Source organism: Sciurus vulgaris (assembly GCF_902686455.1).
Source record: "Sciurus vulgaris genome assembly, chromosome: 4".
Lineage (NCBI taxonomy): Eukaryota > Metazoa > Chordata > Mammalia > Rodentia > Sciuridae > Sciurus > Sciurus vulgaris.
The window spans coordinates 178550073-178575496 of record NC_136464.1 but is presented as its reverse complement, the minus strand read 5'-3'; the positions used below and the strand labels follow the sequence as shown (position 1 = coordinate 178575496).

At 41.9% G+C, this 25424-nt stretch overlaps 2 protein-coding genes across 8 annotated transcripts in view; one reads left to right on the top strand and one right to left on the bottom strand.

Moving 5' to 3' along the window:
• BIVM (basic, immunoglobulin-like variable motif containing) overlaps positions 1–9733 on the bottom strand; it is a 33862-nt gene extending 24129 nt beyond the window's left edge. Inside the window, exons 1-2 of one of the 7 annotated variants that reach the window (XM_079138626.1) lie at positions 9290–9733; positions 3240–3840 (exon numbers count right to left, since the gene is read on the bottom strand). In XM_079138626.1, the coding sequence (XP_078994752.1) occupies positions 3240–3717 (478 nt within the window). In that variant the 5' untranslated portion in view covers positions 3718–3840; positions 9290–9733. The other 6 variants (XM_079138621.1, XM_079138627.1, XM_079138624.1 and 3 more) reach the window with 6 other exon arrangements.
• A 147-nt stretch (positions 9734–9880) lies between these two features.
• On the top strand, positions 9881–21743 carry POGLUT2 (protein O-glucosyltransferase 2). The gene is made up of 10 exons (XM_079138629.1): positions 9881–10394; positions 11678–11883; positions 13219–13424; positions 13607–13684; positions 15317–15489; positions 15606–15843; positions 17238–17447; positions 18139–18228; positions 19415–19522; positions 21539–21743. Exons 1-10 carry the CDS (start codon positions 10213–10215, stop codon positions 21554–21556), a joined length of 1509 nt encoding a protein of 502 aa, XP_078994755.1. The 5' UTR covers positions 9881–10212; the 3' UTR covers positions 21557–21743.
• Positions 21744–25424: the final 3681 nt, after the last annotated feature.

Here is a 25424-nt window from a genome sequence, read left to right as displayed (position 1 = left end):
GTCTGCAAGGAAAGCTACAGAGAGTCCTACAGGTTGAAATGAAAGGACACTAACTTGGCAGTAACTCAAAGTCATGTGATGAGAGAAAGATCTCAGTGAATGGACTTACATGGACATCTATAAAAGCACTAGTTTATCTTTGATTTGCAACTCCACTTTTTTTTTCTTTTTCTTTTTTTTTGGGGGGGGGGGGGGTGCTGGGGATCGAACCCAGGGCCCCTGCTTCCCTGCTTGCAAGGCAAGCACTCTACCGACTGAGCTATCTCCCCAGCCCCGCAACTCCACTTTTTGCACTGTGCATGACTTAAGAGATTAATGCATTTTAAAAAAAAACTTATTAGTTTAAAAGTTAGTATTATTATTACTTTGGTTTGTAAGTTTACACTTTTTTCTATATTATTTAGGATGTCAATGCATAAAAATGTTAGTTTATGTTGTGGAACATACCACAGATCAAGATGTAATGCTGTAACATCATTAACTGCAGGATTGTGAGGGTAAAGCTTATAGGAACAGAAGTTTTGAATGTTACTGAAGTTAAGATGGTAAAAGTGCAAACTGGATTGTTATAATATTAGAATGTCCAATGTGACCCTTACAGCTACCACAAAGAATATAGCTATGGAATACACATATGCGAAGAAAAGGGAGCAAAAAAGAATTAAAAGATCTCACTGCAAAAAATAACACAAAGCTGTCTTTCTGTCCTCCACCCCCTTCCACCCCATTTTCCTCTACACCATCCAAAGTTCCTTCATTCTTCTCTTCCCCCGGCGATCCCCCTCATTATAAAGATTTTAATAAAAAATAAAATAAAATAAAAATAAATAAATAAATAAATAAGAAGATCCACCTCTAAAAAAAAATAAATAACACAAAGCAAGACAGTAAGGCAGAAAATGAAGGGAAAAAAAGGTGTAAGGCATGTAGAAAACAAACAGCACAAGGACAGAAGTGAAGTCCCTCCTTATCAGTACTCACCTGAAATGCAAAGGAACCAACTGCCCTGATCTAAAAACAGAGAGTGGATCTAACAAAGCGGATCTCACTCTACGTGCTCCATTCACTTCAGATTGGAGACACAGGTCAGCTGGAAGGGGAAGAGTGGAAAAGGAAGTCCAAGCAAATTCTAAGCAGAAGAGAGCAGGGTGGCCCTAAGTAAGAGTCCCCAAAGATGAACACTGTCTGACTGCACTTACGTGCTGTCCCCAGAGTCATCAGATTCAGAGACAAGAGTGGAATGGCGGTGGCCAGGTGCTGAGGAAAGAGGGAAGGGGGAGAGAGTTTTAGTGGGTACAGAGTTTCAGCTTGGCAAGATGAAAAGAGACCTGAAAATGACAATAATGAACATACTTAGTGCCGCTGAATCGTACACAGAAAAATCGGTTAAGACGGCAAATTTTATGTCAATAGCTGTTTACTGCCATTTAAAAAAAAAGTATTATCTTTAAAGGAAATTAAATGGTGAAATGATGACTCTCCAACCGTTGTCAGCAACGGACAGAACAAGAGTTAAAGACAGAAGATGAGAACACGTTCGAGCATTGACCTAATTAATATCGATAGATACACCCAGTGATTGCAGAGTGCACTTCTTCTCTAGTGCACACGGTACATTCACCAAGACAGGCCATATGCTGGGCCATAACACAGGTCTCAGGGCAGCGTAGAAGACTGAGACCATATGTCCTCTGTTCACCGTGGTATTAAATTAGAAATCACTATTTAGAAAAAAAAAAAAACCAAATACCTGAAAATGAAACAGCACGCGCCTAAGTAAGGCACATACATATCAAAGAAGAAATTGCGAAGTAAATTAGAAAATACTTCAGATTAAATAATAGTAATAATAATAATAATAAAGGGTATCAAAGCCACTGCAGCTAAAGCAGCACTTCAGAACAACCCCAAGCATTACATGCATAAGGGCAGAAAAGTCTCCGATCAGTGATCTAAGCTTCCATTTTACAAAGTCAGAAAATGAAGAGCAAAGTAAACCCAAAGTAAGGTGAAGAAAGGAAACAACAGAGCAGAAATCAATGAAATAAAACAAACAACCAAGAAAATTAGCAAACTAAAAGCGGAAAAACTACTGAACTCCTACTTAGACTTAACAGGAAAAGAAAAAGAAAGAAATGACCATCCTAAGGAGTAAGGCACAGTTATCACTGAAGATAGTACCCTTAACAGAGGGATGAGGAGTCTGTGGTCTTAGATGGGGTGGCCAGACTAACATGCATCACAAACTAACAGGACTGAAGATCACGCCATAATCTTAGCTAGAGACTTAAACAGTCCTCTGAAAACCCCCAGAAAAAAGTAGACACTTCCCAACTTGGTTAGGAGACCTGCATATCCTCAGTTTAAAACCCTAAAAGAAGGCATTATAAGAAGGAAAATGAAAAACTCATAAATGTTGACACAAAATGAAATTTCCCACATGCCTCCAAAATCATAAATTTACATAACATTCTGTGAAACAGCGTGATTTCACAAATGGACAAGCAAAGTCTGGAGGTTTTACAGCACAACAAAGAGGCCCAGAAGTCAAACACAAATCCAAGCTCTACCTCGTGACAGTCGTGCAACTCTGAGCAGAAGATTTATTCCCTCTAAGCCTCACTTTCTTCACCTATAAAATGAGGACATTTTATAGTGTAGATCTCACAAAATTCATGTATTACTGTGAGTTCAGAATGAAGAATTGAAGAGCATTAGTTCCTACCACAGAACCACCCTGCTGTGATTATAAAAGCTCATGCACTGAACCATAAGTGAATGGCATCCACCTAAGTTGCACAGTACACAACCTACTCTGTGGTACCTGAAGACTTCACTGGGTGCGCAAAACATTTTAACAATGAAAGGTATAAGGTTATCATATAACAAAAAGAAAACTAAATGTTTTCTAGTTTAGGAAATATGACTTCATGGTGCAAAACTACAAAATAACAGCATTATTCTAGATACATCATTGACCTTGTCTAAGTTACTGTGTACTTATCTGTAATCCTGTTTTTAAAATATTCTTTGATATTCAAATCAAAATGCATTCCCATTGGGAATGCATTAATGAACTAATTGACCTATGCCCAAGGTTCCTTTATTTTAACCACAATGACAGACAAGATGATGGCAATGGTCAGTGTTATAAAAAGAAAACATGTTTAACTGCAAGATTGAAAAAAAAAGTGTTTTCTCATTGCTTACATGGATGATCATCAGGGCTCCTTCCTTACCTGATTTGTGTTTCAAATTTGTAGTCACCCCGTCAAATTCTGATTTATCAATTTCCCATGCAAGAGGTAGCTTGCCCAGGCTGTTGGATAAGTTTTCCAAGGTATTTTCTTCATTATAGATTATTTCTGATGTACTCGTTGGGATACCAATGTACCTTGACGAATTATTTCCAGAAGATAATGAGGTACTATCAGGGAGGCAAGAAGAGCGGGCAGGATTTGGGGTTTTATAGATTGAGGTTGCCTGGTTGAGAAAGGCATAGTCTGAACAGATGGCATAAATTTTTTCCCGAGTATGAGTCACAGGACAACTCCACGGATAATGCCCATCTCCTTTGGGACCCAGGGGTGCTTCTGAGGCACTTGTGCAGAAAGATTTGACAGCACCTTGTAGATTTTCTTCCGGAGACATCCTCTCAGATTTGTGTCCACCATTTCCAGAATCATTGGACCTTTCGGTTTCCGCAACGTTAGGCATTGAATGCAACTGTGAAAGTTTCTATTACTATGAAAACGTTGCAAGCCTTTCTGTTTCTTGAAGAATAACTTTGACAATTATTTACAGCATTCTGTAAAATCTTGATAGGCGTCAAATGGGATCCTAAGAAAAGAGGGAGGAGAAAGGGTGATCAACAACCCACACGACACTAAAAATTACATTAGGTATTCTTCACATGCCTTCATTCAATCCATGTTGATTTTCTAATGACTATAGGCCTAGACTTATGATCACTAGGCATCCATCTTATTTTAAAAGTTAGCTTAAAATAAAAGATTAGGAAAATAAAAATATAAATAACGGTTAAAAAATGGGCTGAGTATCTGAACAGCCACCTCTCCAAAGACAACAGAGAAATGTCCAAGGAGCACATGAAAGGATGGGCAGCATCACTAGCCACCACGGAAATACACATCAAAAGCTCAAGGAGGTACCAACTCCAAAGAGCTGGCTGGCTATAACCAAATGGCAGTTGATAGCCAGAGTTGACAACAATGTGAAGAAACTGCAACCCTCACACATTGACAGAAATGTAAAACGGTGCACGGATTTGGGAGAGATCTTCACACATTTAAATGGAGTCGTATGGTCTAGCAAGTTCGTTCCTAGGTACACACCCAAGAAAAGTGGAAACAGGTCCACACGTTACCAGCAGCTTTACTCCCAACAGCCCAAAACAGGAAGCAACCTGGAGGCCCATCAACTAACTTATGCTCAGTGGTATATCCACACAATGTCAGTAAAAAGAAGTACTGATCCATGATACAACATGAATGAAATTCAAGAACATTACACCAAGTGAAAGAAGGCAGCCACCAAGGAAAAGATACTGCATGATTTCATTTATACAGTGTTTAGAACAGGCAGGTCTATAGGGAGGGAGCTTAGTGGCTGCCTATGGCTGGAGGGTTGGGTGTGATGAGGTTTTATTATTTTTTTTGAATAATGAAAATATCCAATAAATGATTGTGTGTGGTGGTGAATGCACAACTTTGTGAACATACCAAAATACACTAAACGCCAGTGAAGCATACCCCTTAAAGGATGGTCTGGATGGTGTGCAAATTATATCTAAACAAAGCTATATATAAAATAGCACTTTTGGCAAGATTATTGAAAAAGTATATAGGCAACAAAGATATATGATAGTAATGGCTATGATCTAAATTCACAAATAATACAGAATTTTAATCTTTAAGATTCTCCACCTGAGCAAAACCAACAGGTCCAATCCAGGTGTCACTTACTTCTGATTCATCTCCGAAGGCTAAATTTCAAAACTAATCTGATTCTTTTGAAGAAGAAAATAGAAAAGTTTAAATAACACCTCAGGTCACTCAAAGTAGCTGCAGATTCATATAAAAGGGAGTCCTTCATGACTCAAACCATCCCAGATAATGTGGGGGACACTGTGAGGCAGGCAGGTGCGGAGCAGAGAGCGCAGATTTCTCTGGGTTCTAGTGACAGGCGGCACATAAGAGATTCAATCCACTGTGGGGGATCAGTCTGACTCTCTACAGTTAGTATCTCTCCCCTTTGCTTACCTTAAACATCAGAAACAAAAATAATGTTTGTAAACTACAGAAAAATTATTATATAAAAAGTCACCCAGATATTGAGTGAACCAAGTCTATAACGAAGGCTGTAATAATGGAGATATTTTATTCAGTTTCCAGCTTCTCCTGATCCCTGAGCAGAAACTGGAGAGGAACAGTAGTTCCTTCGTGGAGTTTAGGGAAACAGACTCCATGTGAGGAGGGCTCCATAGGAGGACTCCATACGTGTTAGCCGGGGTGCAGTTTCCTTCACTCCAAGGAATGCTTCCCTTCGGCTCATGACTTCAAGGAGGGCATTTGAGTAGCGCGCAGGACTGGCCTGAGAGGTGCAGCACCCCCAAACATGGAACCTGCATAGTTTCATTTTGGAAATTTCCACTTTCTTTTTGGGTAAAGAAATTTTAGGAACATGTGTATCCCATCTCTAGACAGAAGCAATTAAGCTTCTTCCTCTTTTTTGTGGTATAGGAAGATGCAAAAGAACGCCGAGCCTGAGGTTACCAGTCAAATTCTGGTCTTCTCCCAGGATGGTGTCTCTGAGTCTCAGAGATGTCCTAAAGTAGTATTTTCTACTTCTTATGTGCCATCCTCATGCCCTTCTTGAAAAGTTAGTGTGGAGAATGGGGTCTGTGGTGTTGGGGTTATGTGGCTAGGCTGGAGTAGGTGAGGAAGAGACCAAGTGTCCTGTGTAGAGCAAAGGACAGAGGCCACTGGCGCAGGCTGGGTGGGAGGCGATGGAGCTGTCCCAGGCACTGCCCTTTCTATATCACCATCCTAGGCTTAGCTGCACTTTGCCATAGCTTCCTTCTGCAGCTAAATGAAATTTTGCTGGTGGAACCAATTCTCTATATGTCAGTTTGGTAATTTTATGAAGTAGGCTCATTTGGAACATATATAATGGGTATTTGGATCAAAAATAAAGGCAAAGGGAAATTAAGTCAGGATTAGGCTTCCTGGAAGCTACGGCCAAGAAAGAATACAGCACTTCATTAATAAATACACAACAGTCTGGTTTCATATGTGTTTGGGGTTTGTATGCTTTCAAAGAATGGTCACTGAACAAGAATGCACTCTTTGGTTGCAGTTTTAAAAAAAAAAAAAAAGAAAAAGAAGATCATCAACATGAAGTTGTGTTTTATATTGTCACTAAAAACCAAGGGTATCAAAATCTCACTTGAACCATTTTATATGTAAATTTACCTTTAAAAATTTTGTGTACTATTTATGAGTTTTATATTGTCACTAAAAAACCAAGGGTATCAAAATCTCACGTGAACCATTTTATATGTAAATTTACCTTTAAAATTTTTGTGTACTATTTATTATATGAGTAAAATGCAGGAAAATTACAAAGTACCAAAAGATATCACACAGAAAATAAAATTTATCTAAAACTTGTGATCCAACCCATGCTAGTATTTATTTTCTCCCATACTGCCTCTGATCCACGTCTACTCTCCACAAGCCAGAGGCGCCTTACCACTGTGTCCTCAGAACTTTGCTCAGATCTTGGCTTTCTCACAGTGAACTCAGCACAATTTATTGCTGATAACAGAATCATTACAGACATCGATTTTTGTATTATGTTGTAATTACAGCGTTGGGAAATCCTGGAAATACTTCAGTATATAGAAGGGTGGATTGTTCCTGCTCTTAGCCTGCAGCTGTCATGGCGGTAACATGATGGGTCTTCTTTTATCTCCATACTTATAAACCATTCTCAATTCCGTGCTCTCTTCCAGCTCCCCACCTCACACCCACTAGCTGACCTTTCTAATCTGACTTGTATGCGCACATTAGAAAACAAAGTTTGCTACACATTATGATCAGAGAACTTCCCCCCCTAAAATCCTCTGCTCTGGGAGCAAAAGGTCAATTCCCCATCTGGCCCCAGATCTATTTCTTTAGCTCTTCCTCACACCACGCCCCCACCTCCCCAGCCCCACCCCCAACCTCCACACTTCTTGATTCTCTGTGGTGCTTTCTCCTCCCACACACCCTCCTTTATTAATTCCCAATCATCTTTCAAACGTCCATACAGATCACTTTCTGGAGAAGTTTTCTTTTCTATTCAAACTAGACCAGGTAATCCAGTATACATTGGGGTACCTTTCCTGCACAGGTGTTCCTGGGATGTAACTGTGTATTTGTGCATGAGTACATGCTGTGCGTGTGTATGTGTTGGTATGATAAAGGTGTGCCTCCTGCAAGCCTGGTTCCTGACTATTGCATCCCCAGGGCCTAACACCTGTAGAAGTCTGGTTCAAAGAATATTTTTGAAGTGCATGGATCCTACCAGGTATTACTGTAAGCCCTCAATTTGATGGAGGTTCCCTCATCCATATATGGGAGGCATTGATATATTAATACTTACTAATAAGAATAACCGCAGGATCTAATGGTCTATTCATAATATCATGTCGCAAGCAACAGAAATGTTGTTGTGTGCAAAGCAAAATTGAATGAAATGGCAAGCTTTGAATGCAGAAGTAGGAAAATGATTTGTAAATGGCATTGGAACACACTGTTCTTAAACATACTGTTTTTAAGTCCAGTATTCACAGATCAGGTCATATTCCTTTCAAGGTATTTTTTAAATCTGTATTCTTCAGTATCAAGTCTTCCGGAGAACTAAACATCTCCTAAAACCTTCCACATACTACGACTATGATCTATGCTCTGTATGGAAGGCGGCGGAGACACAGGGGCCGTTGAGCGACTTACTAAGGGCTGAATGTGTCCAAGAGCGCGGGACCGGAGGCGCTAAACCCAGCCCAGTCCCGACCTTCCCAGCCGGTGCCCTCCCCACCGCGGCAGCCCCCTGGCCTCGCGGTCACACCCCGCCTCCCAGCGCTGAGGCCCGCGGCCTGGCAAAGGTTACCCGGACTCCTCGCGCCCGCGCCGGGGCCAGGCTCCTGGGGAGACCGCGCGCGTCCCGCCGCCTCCGCTGCGACGCCCACGGCGCGGCCCGGCTGGGGGACGCCGGACCACCGAGGCGGCCTCCCAGGCCGGTGCTCGCCGTGCAGTCGCTGCGTCCGAGGCGGCGCCGGCAGAGAGAAGGCGGTGCGGTGCGCCCGGTGCCGCCGCCCGCCGCGCGTCCCGCGCCCTCCCGCGGCCCAGCGGCCCGGGTCCCCGCAGCGGCCGAGACAGCCCAGGCCTCCTGGCCGCCCCCGCCCTCCTCCCGGCTCCGGCGCCGGAAGACCGGGTCCGCCGCAAGGGGGAGCACGCGGAGGCCCAAGTGGCCGCCACGAACCTGTCCGCGGACCCAGGGGCGTCCTGGGGCCAAGGCTCCGGGGCGGCTGGGACCTGGACAGTTACTGCCCTCGGGAGAAGAGCTGAGGCTCCCGATTCCGGATGTGAAAGAAAGCGTTTATAGTCCTAAGGACAATGGCGACAAGCAGAGGGGAACCCCCCGCCTTGGTCCCAATGGGCCGGCTTTGGCGCACCGAGTCGCCCGCCCGCAAGCCGGTTTCCCGGGGGCCCCAGAAGGGTGGAGGGAAGCAGAGAGCAGAGGGGGCGGCGCCCGGCGTCGGGCTGACCCCGAGGCGTCTCCCGTCGCGCACCCGCACACCTCCTGGGTGACGGCCCTGGCCGGGGGCGGGCGTGCAGCGGGAGGAGACGGCCACCGCGAGCTGGGTGCCCGGGTCCTGCCGAGCGTGGCGCGGAGACCAGAGCCAGGCTAGCGGCCACCGATGTCTGTCGGGCACCTTCAATGGAGCTTTGTTCCCGAGAGGGCTCGTTCTTTCTACCCTGGCGCCTCTCTCTGGCTCTGCGACCCTACTCCTTCTTGGAAGGACAGACACCGATGCAGTCCGTTCGAACGCGACAGGGCTCTGGAGAGGCTGGACCTCTCTGCCCGGGAAGCGATGGAGGTTCCTAGATAGGCACGCAGGGCAGCAGGCCCCGCCGGGGGCAGCCGGGTGCCCCGCGGAGGGTCCGGTGTGCGGGGCGCACTGCTGGAGGTCACCTCGGCTTCTGCCCACTCTCCCATGTACCTCTGGCCGGTTCGCCGGGTTGGGTCGCTGCAGCCCTGGTGGAACCGTGCGCCGGACCTGGATCACAGCTGCCAGCGCGCCGCCCGCGACGTGCCTCGGGTTACCATGGGGCTGGCGTCTCTGGTCCCATCGGAGCGCGCAGGGACAGCGCTTTGGGCTTCGGTGGCCGGCCACCGGTCGTCGGACATCAGTGACAACACCTTCCTTCCGCCCCTCCTTTTATATCTAACCTTTGCACGTGCTGAGGATGTGGTGACCAAAGAAATTAAAAATCTTAGCTGTGACTGCAGACCCTTGTGCCCCTCTATTAGGCATCTGTAGTGATGACCTCTGTCCCGAAAGCGATGACCGAAAAGTAGAATATGGGTGAGAGTTGGTTTTAAAAAAAAAGAAAAAAGCAAAAGGGCGGGGGGAGCAGGGAGGAAGCGGGGAAAGGAAGAAAGAAAGAAAGAAGCTGGCAGGATTTCCGCTAGTCCTGCGGCGAACTACATGTCCCAGGGAGCCTGGGGCGCCGGGCCGCGTGTCCACTCCGCCATCCACTTGGAGAAGCCCTTACTAAGCCTGGCCCCGCGCACGGCCAATCCCCTCTCCTGGAACCTCGGCTGGAACCTGAGACGGATTCGCCCCCCGAAAGATGCTCCAGCAGCAAAAATAGCACAAGTTTATCATTGTCCCAAGAAAGGGACGCAGCGCGGTTCTTACCGGTTTTAGCAGAACGCCTGGCATCCTTCAGCTGGACACGCCCGCGCTCGGGTTGTGACTTTGTGGAGACAGTGGAGAGGCGAGCAAGCGCCTGCCCTGCACTTTAAACGACACTTCTGGAGCCGCCTTAGCCGCCGGGACCCACCGAAGTCCCGCTGCTGGTGTCCCCTTCTTACACGACTGCATTTATCCGCGAATCATCTCGAGAGTCCGACTTGTAAATGTTCAGCATTTTGCTGCTTTACTGCTTTTTTCTGGGGACTGTTCCAGCACTTGCCGAGACCGGCGGAGAGAGGCGACTGAGCCCAGAGAAGAGCGAAATATGGGGACCGGGACTGAAAGCAGATGTCGTCCTTCCCGCCCGCTATTTCTATATTCAGGCGGTGGATACATCAGGGGATAAGTAAGTCGAGAAGGGACTCCTTAAGTATTCGGGAATGGGTTTTAGACTTTGTTTCTTCCTTCACTTCTCATCCACCCCAAAACTTGCTTCTCCACAGCAGTTTAATTCCAGATTATTTGGGTGCTATGCACATCTGGATTTCCCTTCCCAATTTTTCTCTGTAGTTTTAGAAATAATTAGGAATTGCCATACGTAATATAATAATAGCTCTTCTCTTAGATGTTTTGGTAGGTATTCTTGTATTATCAGGGCAAAACAAAGCTCCTACTTTTAGTTAGATGTGCTATTTCTAACGACTTTTTGCACAAACTATTGTAAGGAATTAAGCTTAGTTGTTAGAAACTTGATCAGCTTCATTTTTCTGTGGTGCTGCCCCAGAGTTTCAGGTAGACATCTGCAGGTAAGCATGTTTTAGAACCCAAGAAGAAAAATTAACTACTATTTAACACTTTAGAGTTTAAAAGAAAAGTTTGGAAATACTAAATTCCTATATGATTATAACAAAAATTTTTTTTAATTCCAATGAACTCAATACTTTAAAATTATACTTTAAACATATTTATGTATATTTTATAAGAAAATCTATGTTGGGAATAAAATGTTTTCCAGGTGTTAGGGGTGTAGCTCAGTGGTAGAGCACTCACCTAGCATATGTGAGGCTCAGGGTTCAGTCCCTAGCGCTGAAAAAAAAAAGTTTTCCAAAGAAAAAGATGGGTGTAATTTTTGTCACTTGGCTACAAATAGTACAGTTGGAGAAACAAATACCACCTCAACAGCAAGAGCACTCCCTCCACAAACACTTTTATTTACAAAGATGACATACTACCTACCTTGCTTTTGCCCACAGCTGGGACTGATTTACAGTTCTGATATTTTTAAGAATCATTGAGAGTGATTTTTCAAAATAAGATCATCTTTGCAGGCACAACATTTGATCACAGATTTTCTGATGTAACAGCCATGAAATAAAGAGCAGGCTGATATATTGTTATATATGGAATGTATAAATATTTGCATGCTTACATAGATTAGTAATATTAACATATCCCTTTGTCATTGTCCAATGAAACTTATATGCTATTTTGATCACTGTCTTCCTCTTTATTTTTTTTCTAAATTCCTGATCCATCATATTCATTCTGGCACCAAAAGCGTAAAAGAGAAGAAGCAAGCATGTTAGAAGAAGAATGTGGAGAACAGTAGTTTACTTGACTGAATAGCACAATCATTTGGTGCTTATTCCTTAAAATAACCTCTGTATCTCATTGCTCTTCCCACCACAGATTCACGTTTTCTCCAGGTGAAAAGGTGTTCCAGGTTAAAATCTCAGCACCAGATGAGCAGTTCACAAGAGTTGGAGTCCAGGTTTTAGACCGGAAGGATGGGTCCTTCATAGTAAGATACAGAATGTATGCAAGCTACAAAAATCTGAAGGTAGAAGTTAAATTCCAAGGTCAACATGTAGCCAAATCTCCATATATTTTAAAAGGTAATTTGGAACACAGTTTTATAACAATAGTACTTAAACATGATAATATATGTCATTCCACCAACAAAAACAACTTGGTATTTTTTTTTTTTTTTTCCCCACTGAGAGTAAAAAGATGTGTCCTACCTGAAAGCTAAGGTAGGAATCTTGGTAAAAGAGAGAAATTCAAAATTTGAGTGGAAATTGTAGTTTGCTAAAGAGCAAGGGACATTATTAGAGAATTTGCTGTCTGAAAACATAATGTTAGCAAGAATAATCGAGCTGTATATATGATCCTGTATGATACTTTGTTAATTGGAGATAGAAGACTTATGTTACTGAGAAAAGTTATTGAAACTCGGTAGACCACTTTAGGAAGGGAAATGGCTTGAAGCAGAGGGGAGGTTGGCTATTGTTTTTGTCTTCATTCCGATGCCATTTTTTCAGGGAAATTCTCTGATGGTTTCTAATTTAGGATGAGACCTTGGCTTTGTTTTCCAGGCCATTCTTTCCCTCTCAGAGGAGGCAGGACCCCAAAACTCTGGGGAAGCATTGTATGTAACAAAGACATCCCAAGAATGGTCATGTTTCTTGTCTGGGTTCCTTTCCTACCTCCCATTAGGTATAGAATAACCATCTGAACCTTAAAAAATACTGCATTCTCAGTACTTCCTGGATCAGGTGGGAGTCTGAGGATTACGGAAAGGAATGACAGTAAAAATCCATTCAGATTCTGCTACATTGTGTTAGTATTATTTCTATAAATGTGCAATTAACTCATCATAATGAAATAGACTGTTTTGAGGATTATTTTTGCAATTTTATATTTCTTTTTTTAAAAGCATTATAGAGGTTATTTGTTTACTTTTGTTGTTCTTGATGTTTCGCCCATTGAAAAAAGTACCTTAGACACTTTAAGAACCCATTTATGCAATGTACCATTGAAATATTATTACAAATTTTGTCTTTCATTGAGAAAGGTATATTCGTCTAACATTCTTTTACCAATATTTGGTGATTCTTAAGTACCCCAAACATAAAGAGCAATGAACTATAATATCCACTGTAGAGGATACATTAGAACCCATCAATTTGTTTTTTGAGCTCGTGTAAAGTAGACTTGAACATGAAGACGTCACAGGAGTTCATGGGGAAGAGCTGTCAAGAAGGCTGGGACTTATTCAGAATGCCCCAATGTAATAGAAGTGTGTTTCTTTTTAAAATACGTTTTCAATCCATATGCCTTCCTACTTCACTAGTCGCAGTTCAAGAAGCCTGCGTTTTGGGTACTTGTTACGTGTGTCAAATGCTGAGTGAAATGTTTCATCTTGCACTTTGCTGTTTGTGTGCAAACAGGGCCGGTTTATCATGAGAACTGTGACTGTCCTTTGGAGGACAGTGCAGCCTGGCTACAGAAGATGAACTGCCCAGGAACCATTGCTCAGATTCAGAAAGATCTGGCACATTTCCCTACTGTCGATCCAGAAAAGATCGCAGCAGAAGTCCCACAAAGATTTGGGCAGAGGCAGAGCTTGTGTCACTACACCTTAAAGAATAACAAGGTACAACACGTGATTGAGGTTCCCTTGATTTCCTGATGCTGTTTCGTTTTGACCATTTGACTGCAATTGGCTAAACAGTTCTTTAAACATCATCCTCATCGCAATCATTGTAACAAGCTTTTCCTCAGTCAAGTCTGACAGTACTTTTAGACTAATGTAAGAAATGTTAAATTCTCTTTTAGGTTTACATCAAAACTCATGGTGAACATGTAGGTTTTAGAATTTTCATGGATGCCATACTACTTTCTTTGACAAGAAAGGTTAGTATATCTTTTCCCTGAGTCATAAAAGGTGATTTTAATCCAGCTTTCATAATATAGTTTTTCCCAGAATAAAACATAACAATATCAGGGATATTCTATTCTAGAGCCTTATTATAATAATATTCTGAAGTTGTATGTAGGATGCCTGTGTTAGTTTTCAGGGCTACTGTGGCAAAGTGCTGGAGATGGAGCGCCTTAAAACAACAATGTATTCTCTCATGGTTCTGGAGGCCAGAAATCCAAGATCAAAGTGCCAGCAGGGCCACCCTCCCTCTGAGATTGTGAAGGTCTTCTTCCCTGCCTCTGGCTGTCCTCTGTCCTTGGTGTTCCCTGGTGTACCTCACTCTGCTCTCTCCTCTCACTACGTGGCCTCTTGCCTTCTTGTGTCTGTCTGTCTCTTCTCTTTTCATAGGAACATTAGTCATTTTAGATTAATGGACCACCCTCCTCCAGTGTAACCTCATCTTAACTAATTACATCTGCAACGACCCACTTTCCAAATAAGGTCATTCGAATATACTGAGGTTTAGGACTTTAGCATATTTTTTTAGGGGAATCAATTTGACCCATAACAATGCCTTACAGAGGAAAGAAAATTCCTGTGGTAAAATGATTTTGATACTAAACCTACTTTGAGTCCAAAGAAGATTACCCCTCTTCTGAATCCTGTTCCTTGGCATAATTTGCTTTAATAGGATTTGAGTGGAGTAGTTCCACAGTGTTAAAATGGCTGAAATGAAAATTATACCAACATTTTTTACCAATTGTGTATTTATGTAAAATCTATTATAACATTTACTTATTCAATAATGTGTGCATATCTTGATTGAATAACTCATGGGAAATCATACTTTTCGTCTCAAGATTGCAAAGCATATTCAGTCAGTGACTCCTAAATATAGTAATACTTAGTACCAGTATTATGCCTCCTTTAGGCTAAGACATCAGATTACTGGCAAATAGTTCTTGCTTATCTGTGTCCATGGGAAAAATAAGAATTTTCTTCAGGACTCCAATTTCTCGAGATGCTTCTCAGATGGACCAACACAATGCCTACCTAAACAAATAAATATGTATATATACATCTTGCTTTGCAAATATTCCAAGCATTTTCCATGGCTAATAATCAGGTTCTTTCAACGTGTTCACAGCATTTGTCAGTCAGAGCTGCATAGCTTGGAAGTTCCTATTTTGGCCTTTGTGTGTCCCTGAATTTATGTCCTGTTCCTACCACCCACGTGGTCTAAAATGGAAACATCTGGCTCATTAGCAAGAAACTAGGGCTAGAGTCCCACTGCTCGGAAAAGAATTCTTAGAATTGCTTTCTAGCAATTCTTTCTTTGCTTGTCGTAGCCTGTCTTGGCAGCTTTGGAACAGAGATTACCTTTGCCACCTCATTCTCCTGTAGTGAGTCTGTTGGCCAATTTAGACATCTCAGAAAGGAAACTTAGAATGCTTATACATGTGACCACATTTGGAAAAGTTACCCACTATTCAAGCCAGAGTCATCATTGCCTAAAGCTTATAAGGTTGTCCTTTCATTTGGTGCACTGCTAATTTTAATTGATAAGTATAAGATAGTATGCAGTGCAAGAACTGCAAATAAGCACTTCGTTTTCTGTTTCCTAGGTGAAGATGCCAGATGTGGAGTTTTTTGTTAATTTGGGAGACTGGCCTTTGGAAAAAAAGAAATCCAGCTCAAACATCCATCCAATCTTTTCCTGGTGTGGCTCTACAGATTCTAAGGACATCGTGATGCCCACCTACGACTTGACGGACTCTGTTCTAGAAACCATGGGCCGGTGAGAGACGGGTCAGGGTCCCCCAGCCTCAGCTTGCTCTCTTTGGTGAGTTCTTTTCTCCGCCTTTGTGATGTGATGGTTTGGGAGGAAGACGCGAGGCACTTTCTGTGTTCTAGAGTAAGTCTGGATATGATGTCTGTACAAGCCAACACGGGGCCTCCCTGGGAAAGGAAGAACTCTACTGCTGTCTGGAGAGGGCGAGACAGCCGCAAGGAGAGACTTGAGCTGGTGAAGCTCAGTAGGAAACATCCGGAACTCATCGATGCTGCCTTCACCAACTTTTTCTTCTTTAAACACGACGAGAGCCTGTATGGTCCCATTGTGAAACACATCTCTTTTTTTGATTTCTTCAAGGTATCGTTAGTGACCAATCCTTTCTGCTTTTTGTGTAAATAGCACTTTGGGAAAGGGAAATCGAAGCCTGTAAATCACAGGGGATGAGAGAATGGGCTTGAACAGCCTGCGTCTGTACTCGCCACCCAGCCCTGACGTTGAATTATGCACGAGGGAGCTCAGAGCCTGAGGAGAGCTCTGAATTTTTCCCCAGCTAACCCTTAAGATAAGCTCATGTCAGCTCAAATCCTTTATTATTGATAAGTTCACAAAAGTCATTTTACAAAGACTTCTCACCAGAAATACAGCGCCAACAACAGACTAAAGAAGATGAAAACCAGGTGTCTGTTGTCATACCTTCTGGTGAGGAGTGACTTGAAACACTGACGTTCTGCCTGGGAATTCTGGGATGGCTTTTCACATCTAGAATGAGGATTACTCATGTTTCCCAGGAAGTGATACTTTTTCTAACAGCTCCTTTTCTCAGACAGTGCACAGAGCCCTGCTCCCTAGATCACTGAGGGCAGCGGGGTGTTTGTAGTACCCTGGGTTAGAAAGAGAGATGGCAAAAGGTAGTCACCCATCCTCCATGCAAGGGAAGGCAAATGATTAGTGAACTGTCTGCTCCATAGACAGGTTTTCCTTCAGTGGCTTACATGAAGGAAGGTACACCCAGATAATGCTGTGTGTTGAATTGTCATTATTTTTTCATAGGCCTATGTCAAAGAAAGGAATAACCACAACTAGAGAACAGATACAAGCCATTTGTCATATCATGCCTTGGCTTTTTCCTGCCTGCTGAATTTTCTAGAACTAAGGCTATCGATGACCAGAGCTCTGTGAATATTTTTACTCATAGATGTTTCTTGCCCCAGAGCTTGTTAATTTCCTTGAGACATTTGGGTGTCCCTGGTGTTTAAAAAGTATGATTAACATGGCACAGAATTTGCCATTATTAGGTACTTATGCAATCCATAAAAAAGTAGAGGATGGGGCGGGCTGGGGATATAGCTCAGTTGGTAGAGTACTTGCCTTGCATGCATAAGGCCCTGGGTTCAATCCCCAGCACCACCAAAAAAAAAAAGTAGAGGAACTGCAAGGTTGCAAATCTATTTTTTTTTTTTTTTTATGTTGTAGCCTTAGGATGACCCTTGCATTTCATTGGCTTCTTCATTATTAGATTTGTTTCTCTCTTTCTGAAATTTAGGACCATATCAAAATAAGCATTTAGCTTTAGGTCAGCATGTTACATAATCATAATTACCAAATGGCAAAGGCAGAGGGCAAAACCTGGCCCCTGCCTTTGCCAATTGTATCTGCAGATGGCAGACTGATGCATGGAATGTGGAGAGAAAAAAAAAGAATGGAAAGTAGGAATTTAGTGGAGGTTCTTGTACTTTACTACTGTTTTGCAGCATAAGTATCAAATAAATATTGATGGCACTGTAGCGGCATATCGCCTACCCTACCTGCTGGTGGGTGACAGTGTTGTGCTGAAGCAGGACTCCATCTACTATGAACACTTCTACAATGAGCTGCAGCCCTGGAAACACTACATTCCAGTGAAAAGCAACCTCAGTGATCTGCTGGAAAAACTTAAATGGGCAAAAGACCATGATGAAGAGGTAAGGTCAGTCTCCTGGAAGGCTTGCCTCCACTGTGCCAGGTATCGCTGGTATGTTTGCAATGTCTTGTGCTTGGAGAATGTACAGGATGCTCAGATACAAAAATGGGAAACTGCCTGCCCAGGAGTGGTACAGTAGTACCCTGGAGCAAACACAGCCCTGATCTTAGATCAATTGTCCACTCTGCATGTGAAACAAAAGCTAAGCCTCATCCTGATTATATTTTCTCTATTGGTAAACATTGTAAGCACCATGATTGCCTCCACTAACAATGTGAAAATTAAGATGGCCAGTCTGGCAAGAGATGTCACTAACCTCTGTGGCATAAAATGAGGGATTACAGGAATTAGCTTCAAGCTAATGGCTGAAAACTGTGAAAAAAGTGCACTAATATAGCTACACCTTGCATTTCCTTTACAAAGCCACTGTTCCTTTGCTTGCTGTATATCGTCTCTCTCCAAGAGAGGTTTAACTCTAAGAAACACAATAGGACTCCTCAGACTTTCAAGTCTTGAAAACCTGCCTTTGATTTGAACAGATGTAGTCTGTTAAACATTCCTCTGCCACAGGAGAACCCCGAGGCCATGCTTCCTGTTGTTGTCTCACTGTGCTCATTCTGGAGTTTTGTTTGCATCTGTCTACGAAGGAAAAAAAGACGCTTCATGAAAGGATTTTTGTTTTATTCCCAAAGGCAAAGAAGATAGCAAAAGCAGGACAAGAATTTGCAAGAAATAATCTCATGGGTGATGACATATTCTGTTATTACTTTAAACTTTTCCAGGTTAGTATTTTTCAAAATAGTCATGTAACTTACAACTGGACATGTTAGAGGCATATTTCACTCAATTTCTAAAAATACATGTACATTTTAACAATTTCTAAGATCATATTAATATAAGGCGAGTCAGGTCCCTCTTTTGGGGGAAAATCAAGACAACTACTAAGTAGTAATACTATATAGTTGAAAAATGAGGATTAGCTAATGGAAAATATTACAACATCAAGTGAAAGGACTAATATTAGAACTATGTGGTATGTAGTTAGGAAACTGGTCTCCTATCCTGCAAAGTTACCATACATGGGTTTATATTTTCTCTTATTGTTATGTTGCTGCTGCCTTGCCATTTCTTTGTGTAAACAGCTCAAAGTATGTGTTTGGGCCCCTTGTCATGACACCCAGTTGGGCCATGACTTCTCTTGGAAATTATTTCCACAGACCTAAGCATTTTGGGATTGTAGTCAAAGCATATCTGATAATTTCAAAGAACATTAGAAAAATACAGCAGTAAAGATGCCATTTGCTAATAATAGCATTAGATCTAGATTTGGCTTCCTATCTTAAAATTACAGATATTGAGCCCTATACTGTAGGCTCTGCTGCAAAGCAAACTTGTGATCTATTTCTGGTTTGTACTGCCCCCTCCTATTTTGTAATCTTCCCTAGGAGGTGTTGAAGTGATACAGAAGGTGCACTGTATCAAATGCATGAACTGGGGGGACTCATATCTGAATTTCCAAAGATCCACTGGGTGGTGTTTACTCATTCACAAAGATTTAGCGTCAGCGCCTATCCCGGGGTGAGAACTTAGTGAATGAGGATACCAATTGAGGCTGTGCAAGCCATGGAGGGGAAGGCAGAAATTGTATCTGTCCTCAGATTCTCATTCTAGGGTAGTTCATGTGCAAAATTATTTTCACTCTAAGGTGAAAGAAGGTGGTTAAAATAAAGTCATATAAATTAGGAATAGAATAATGACAGGTTAGGATCAAACAACCAGAGTTCAAAGAACTTGAGGACTCAAACTCTGTTGTTGGGCATTTGGGAATTACAGAGGACTTTGCACATCACATTTTTACATACACACATGAATTGAGTGAATCTCGGTCTGCAAATTCCAGTGTGTCTCATTTGATGTATGCAATTACAAGTGTTGGATAAGGGACACTTTTCTATTGTCACTTATCAGGAATATGCCAACTTACAAGTGAGCGAGCCCCAGATCCGAGAGGGCATGAAGAGGGTAGAACCACAGACCGAGGATGACCTCTTTCCTTGCACGTGCCACAGGAAAAAGGTAACAGAAGGGAACTTCTGGCCAGTGTCAGTGCAAGAACTCATGTTGATCCAAGTTTTCACCCATCCCTCCAGTCATTCAATCAGGGAAGAAACAGTGGAGTTCTTCCTGAACCTCCAAGCAACTCAGTCTACCAAGGAGATGGCTATCATAGATAATAACAGTTTACTAGAAAAGGTTCAGCCACGTGAGAGCCAGGGTAGCTCTCTGGCAAGGCTGAGCGAGGCCTTTTTCAATTTGAAAATTCAGATCACATGGCATTTGAACAGATGTTAGAAGTTTGAAGAGTATTTTCACATGGATCATCTGATGCCCTCATCTCCCCACGTGATAGGTTTGGCAAAGGTCATCATTCCATTGCAGAAGTGAAAAAATATACAACCATGAGTATTCATGCTACAGCATTTAAAAACAATCTCTGTTGATGGCACCTCATGATGACCTCATTTGCAAAGTTCAGATTCACATATGGACTTAGAAGGCTTGAAAGATCCTTAGAAGTCATACAGTGATTGTCTTTTATTCACGGTTTGCAAAACTGAGCTCACAGAGGAATTTGGCTCAAAATTATCTAGCAGGATTATAACAAAGCAGAACCATATCAAGATCAGATTGTGTATATTTGTACATGGAGATGCAGTGTGGCAGAGGAGTATTTCGATTATAGTTGGATTTTTGTTTGGAGGAATACAAATTGCAGTTTTCTGCATTTCTTATATATTTATGTGTGTGTAAATATGCTGGCTAGACATTAAGAAAAATCATCTTTTTTTCTGAACAAACATAGTCAGAATTGTGGTATTATAATCAAATATGAGAAGGCAGATTTGACAATGATTATGTCTGCCTCTCAAGGATGTTTAAAAGCAATAAGATGACCACTGGCCCCAGTGATGTGACAAAACCAGTTCATGTGAGCTCACCAACTATTAAGTATTCAGGAATTTCACACACTAGTTAAATTTTTGCTAGCTTGGAATCATTCTTTGGAGAGTATTTATATCATGACAGTCAGCATATGCTACAAATCAGAATTTTGGTTGTTTTGGTTTTGTTTTCTCTTTTTTTTTTTTGGAGAACTGATTTACCACTAGCTCACTGACCCTTGAGTGGTACAGAATCAGTGCTGATCCCTGTCAAGGTCATGAAATCACTTCAAGCCAATGGTTCCCCTCACCAAATTTGTGATTTAGTGTTACGACACTTGCTGCTTTGGCTCCTGTGGAGTCTGTACTATTGAATTTTTTTCTTTATCTGTGATTGAGAGGAGGTACCAATTAGTATCTTCCACTGATTACTGGAAGTTAGCAACAGGATAATAGCTCTGTTTGTATGTTGTTCTGTTCTTTGCCAGCTCTTCACTGATAGTGTTCCTCACACAAGGGCTTTACAGTTGTACAGATACATGGAAGTTTGGGTTCCCTGTCAGCAGGCCTGTGTTTTAGTAAGCTCTTTCACCACTGTAACTAAAAGGATCTGACCAGCACAACTGTAGAGGAGAAAAGGTTTACTAGAGGGCTCACAGTTTCAGAGGTCTTAGTCCATAGAAGGCCAGCTCCATTCCTCAGGGCTCGAGGTGAGGCAGAACATCATGGCAGAAGAGTGTGGTGAAGGATTGAAGCTCACATGAGGATCAAGAAGCAGAGAGAAACCCCCCTCCACACCAGATACAAAATATATACCCCATAGCCACGCCCCAATTCTCAACTCCTCCACCCACACCTACCACACCCTAATTGGGTTAAGACTCTGACAACCCAATCATTTCTCCTCTGAACCTTTCTGCATTGTCTCACACGTGAGATTTTGGGGGACACCTCATATCCAAACCATAACACCCTATGAAACACAATGTGATTTGCACTGGGATGATTCTAATCCTCTGGAAATAGATCTGGGTCCTAAAATCATGGAGCAGAAACTTGGCTTTTTTCTTCCTCTCCCATTTAGGGGAGAATAAATAATCGTCTCATAAAACTTCTTGATGGCTCTTAATACGTTGCTTCTTAATTGCAGACCAAAGATGAACTCTGATATGCAAAATACCTTTCATTCAAATAATGGTGCTCTGAAGACTCTTCTCAGCAGAAAAGAAGAATATTTTTTTAAGTATTAATTCCCCAATGAAAAATCTGCTGTGTGATTATGTGCATTATGAAGATTTTTCTACTATACATTATTCCCATGATTGTCCTTTAAAGCACATTTTTAGAATTTTATAATAAAAGCATCTTTATTTTAAAGGCTTCTGTTGTGCTATTATTAGCTGTATTGGGACCATGAACAGAAAGATGGGGGGGGTGGGCTTGACTCAGCAGCCTGCTTGCCACCTCCCTGCCTTCATCTACATGACCAAGCAGGAGACCTCTGACTCCTTTAAACCACTGCTATTTTGGAAATTCACTCACTCAAGCAAACCTAATCCTAACTAATGTGTCACACAAGGCCTGTTTTAATGTGACCTCTGCCTGTGTCTTTAGTCAGACCTCTCCCCACTTTCTAATGCCTACCTGAGACCTGGGTAAACTTTATGCCACGGTTCTGTCAATGACTGTTTCCCTACTGCCGCGGTATTTGCTTTTCCCTTGGTCTGGAATGGCAGGACCTACGCTTCTTCGTCCAGCGTAGACATCCCTCAGTACTAGAGTCACTAGCCAGTGCCCCGTGTTATCTCCTGTCAGTTTTCTTGGGCTGCCTTGGCAAACCTCCACAAACTGGGTGACTCAAATCAACAGAAATCTTTTTCTCTACAGGCCCGTTCTGGAGGCCAGAAGTCTGAATTCAAGGTGCCAGCTGCCTCTGGAGGCTCTGAGGGACAATTGCTCCCAACACCTTCCCCCAACCGGTGGCCACTGGCAGTTCTTGGAATTCAGTGGCTTCCACTGCCTCTGTGTGTCCATTTTCTCCTTATCAAGACATCTGTCATTAGACTTAGGGCCTGCTCTAAATCCAGTACAATCTCATCTCAAGAATTTTCATATTTGCAAAGACTTCTTTCTAAATAGGGTCACATTTCACAGGCACCCAAGCTAAGATCTGGACGTATTTTGGAAGGCCACTATTCAACATCTTCTAAGAACATTGCCTTGAAATCAGGAACAATGTGAGGATTCCCAATCAGACGCATCTAACATAGCACACGGGAGGTGTAAGCCAGCACAGTGAGTCTAGAAAAAGAAAGTACAAGAATTAAATAACAGTTGTCATTAAAAGCTGATGATACACTATCATACACAAAAAATCCAGACAAATCTATGGACAAATTGTTGGAATTAACAAGAAAATTTGGCATTTGCAGGATATGAAACCAGAATACAAAATTCAATTGCATTTCAATAGACTAGCTAGTAATGGAAAATTAAATTAAAAGGCATAAAATAGAACTTAATAGCTTTAAAAACAGTGCAGTACTTATTTGAAGAATTAAATGTAACAGAAATGAATGACACAACATTTGAAAAAATCTAATTAAATTGAAAGATATATGTTTGTAGCTTGGCAAAATGAATGTCAATTCTCCCCTACATAGAGTCAATGTAATCCTTATAAAAAATTTGCCCTGCCCATTTTTTTTAGAACTTCACCAATTTCTAAAAAGTTCATGTGCCTATAAAGTCTAAAAACCAATCATTCTTGAGAAAGAATGGATTGTGAGAACTTCCCACATTAAGTAGCAAGATGTTTTATAATGCTATAGTATTCAAGACCTTGTGATATTGGTGCACAGATAGGAAAAAAAAAAAAAAACAGCTGGAATATTAAGACATAAACAGGCCCATGTTTATGTGAACACGCAGTCTAGCATGGAGAACTGCTGGAGAAATGGCCTGTATTTCCGTGAAGGGAACTGCGATGTCTGGATATACACATGTGGAAGAAGAGTCGGGTCTAGTACACACTACATCAAAGATCAGTTCCGTGGGCTGGGGTATAGCTCAGTGGGAGAGAACTTGCCTAGCATGTATGAAGCCCTGACTTTGATCCCGAGTACTGCAAGAATAAATAAACAAAGAGCAATTCCACAAGACTAGTGACAAAAGGCAAAACATAATGTTTTTAAACATTGTCTCATTATCTAATAGTACAAGATTCAGCAGCTAAAATGGTCAAATAATTATTTTTTTCACTTTGTGACTCTACTAAAGCCTTTGGAATTGTTGCCAAAATACAGCAAATCTCAACATTTATGGAACATATGTTTCTCATTACACAACTCTTTCCCCTGCCCCTTCCTTCTGAGAGAGATGCCATTTCAATCCATCACAGTCGCACCACCACAAATGGACCGAGTGTTCCCTGGACCTGAGTGACATTTTGTCCTAGCAGGAATTCCTCTCATGAGCACAGCTCCAATAGTAAAATGAGTCAAAGGGAGGTGTTGATGGGACAGAATTCCTCATCTATCCTGCTTGCCTTACAAAGCTCTTAATTCTAAATGGGGAGACATGAGATTCCAGTGAGGAATTTGGGCCTGACTTAGCCGCTGAACATTAAGTGTGTGATCTGTTGATGACAACCTTTGGCACATGGCTTCTGTCAGCATCTTTCAAAGTTTGGTATAGAGAACTGGACTTTCAGTTTGATCATTTCAATTGGGTATTAAAAACTGAGTTGAAAGTTCCATGGGATCATATAAGCATACATAAGTGTTTCCCTCTCCAAAACTTTTTTCCTGCAATTCATTTTTCATTGAACAATACACCATTATGTTACATCTAAGTTTCTTTTTAAAAAAGAATAATATCTTGGTTGGTAGTGGTGGCACATGCCTGTAATCCCAGAATTTAGGGAGGCTGAACAGGAGGGCTCAAGTTCAAAGCCAGCCACGGCTTAGTAAGGCACTGTCTCAAAATTTAAAAAATAAGAAGAACTGGGAATTTACCTCAATGGTAGAGTGCTCCTGGGTCCAATCCCCAGTACTTCAAATATTAATAATAATAACAATAATAATAATTTGATGGAGGAGAGGTAGTCATGGCTATAAAGAATTAGCTTGAGGCCAAGTGCAGGGTGTATACCTATAATCCTAGTGACTCAGGAGGCTGAGGCACAGGGATCAGTTTGAGGCCAGCCTCAGCAACTTACCATGGCCCTAAACAGTTAAGTGAGTCCCTGCCTCCAAATAAAAAAAATGAAAATAACTGGGGATGTAGCTCTATGGTAAAGCTTATTTTACAAGGGGGTTCATCTCCTGGACCAAAAAAAAAAAAAAATGTAGTTTGAGGGATACTCTTGATGATGGCTTACTCTGTATCTTGATGTGGTAGTGATTACATGAATGGAGATAAAAATACATAGAACTACACACACACATACATGAGACGAGTGCATGTCTGGTGTCTAAACTCCTGAATTGTTCTAATTTCAGGTTCCTATTTTTGGTATTACATTACAACTACCCAAGATGGCTTCCATCAGGGGAAACTGAACACAGGGCCTCCTTGATCATACTTTTGTAACTCTCCACAAATCTATGATTAGTCCAAAATAAAGAATTAAAAGATAGGTTAATTTTTGATAATTGACAAAATACATGCTCGTAATTTAAAAAGTCAGCTCTTTCCAATTTCTATCCTCTCCTGAACAGAACCACCATTATCAGTGTGTAGACTTCCAGACATTTCTTGGATGCACAAACGCAGAAGGTAGGTCTAGCAGGGCCTCAAACCACAATGGTTCATCCTCTCCATCCATTCTGTGGGAAGAATTGTTTCTAATGTTTCGCTCTCTCAAAACGAAGGCCTTCTGCTGTGAATTACTGAAGCCAAAGCCATGGGTCACTTAAATTTCTAACATAAAGGAAACTGAGACCACATAAACTCTGTTTCCATCCACAGAGAAGTAAATCCCATTTCCCTCTGCTGAACAACTGGGTAATTTGAAAAGAATAATATTTCATTAC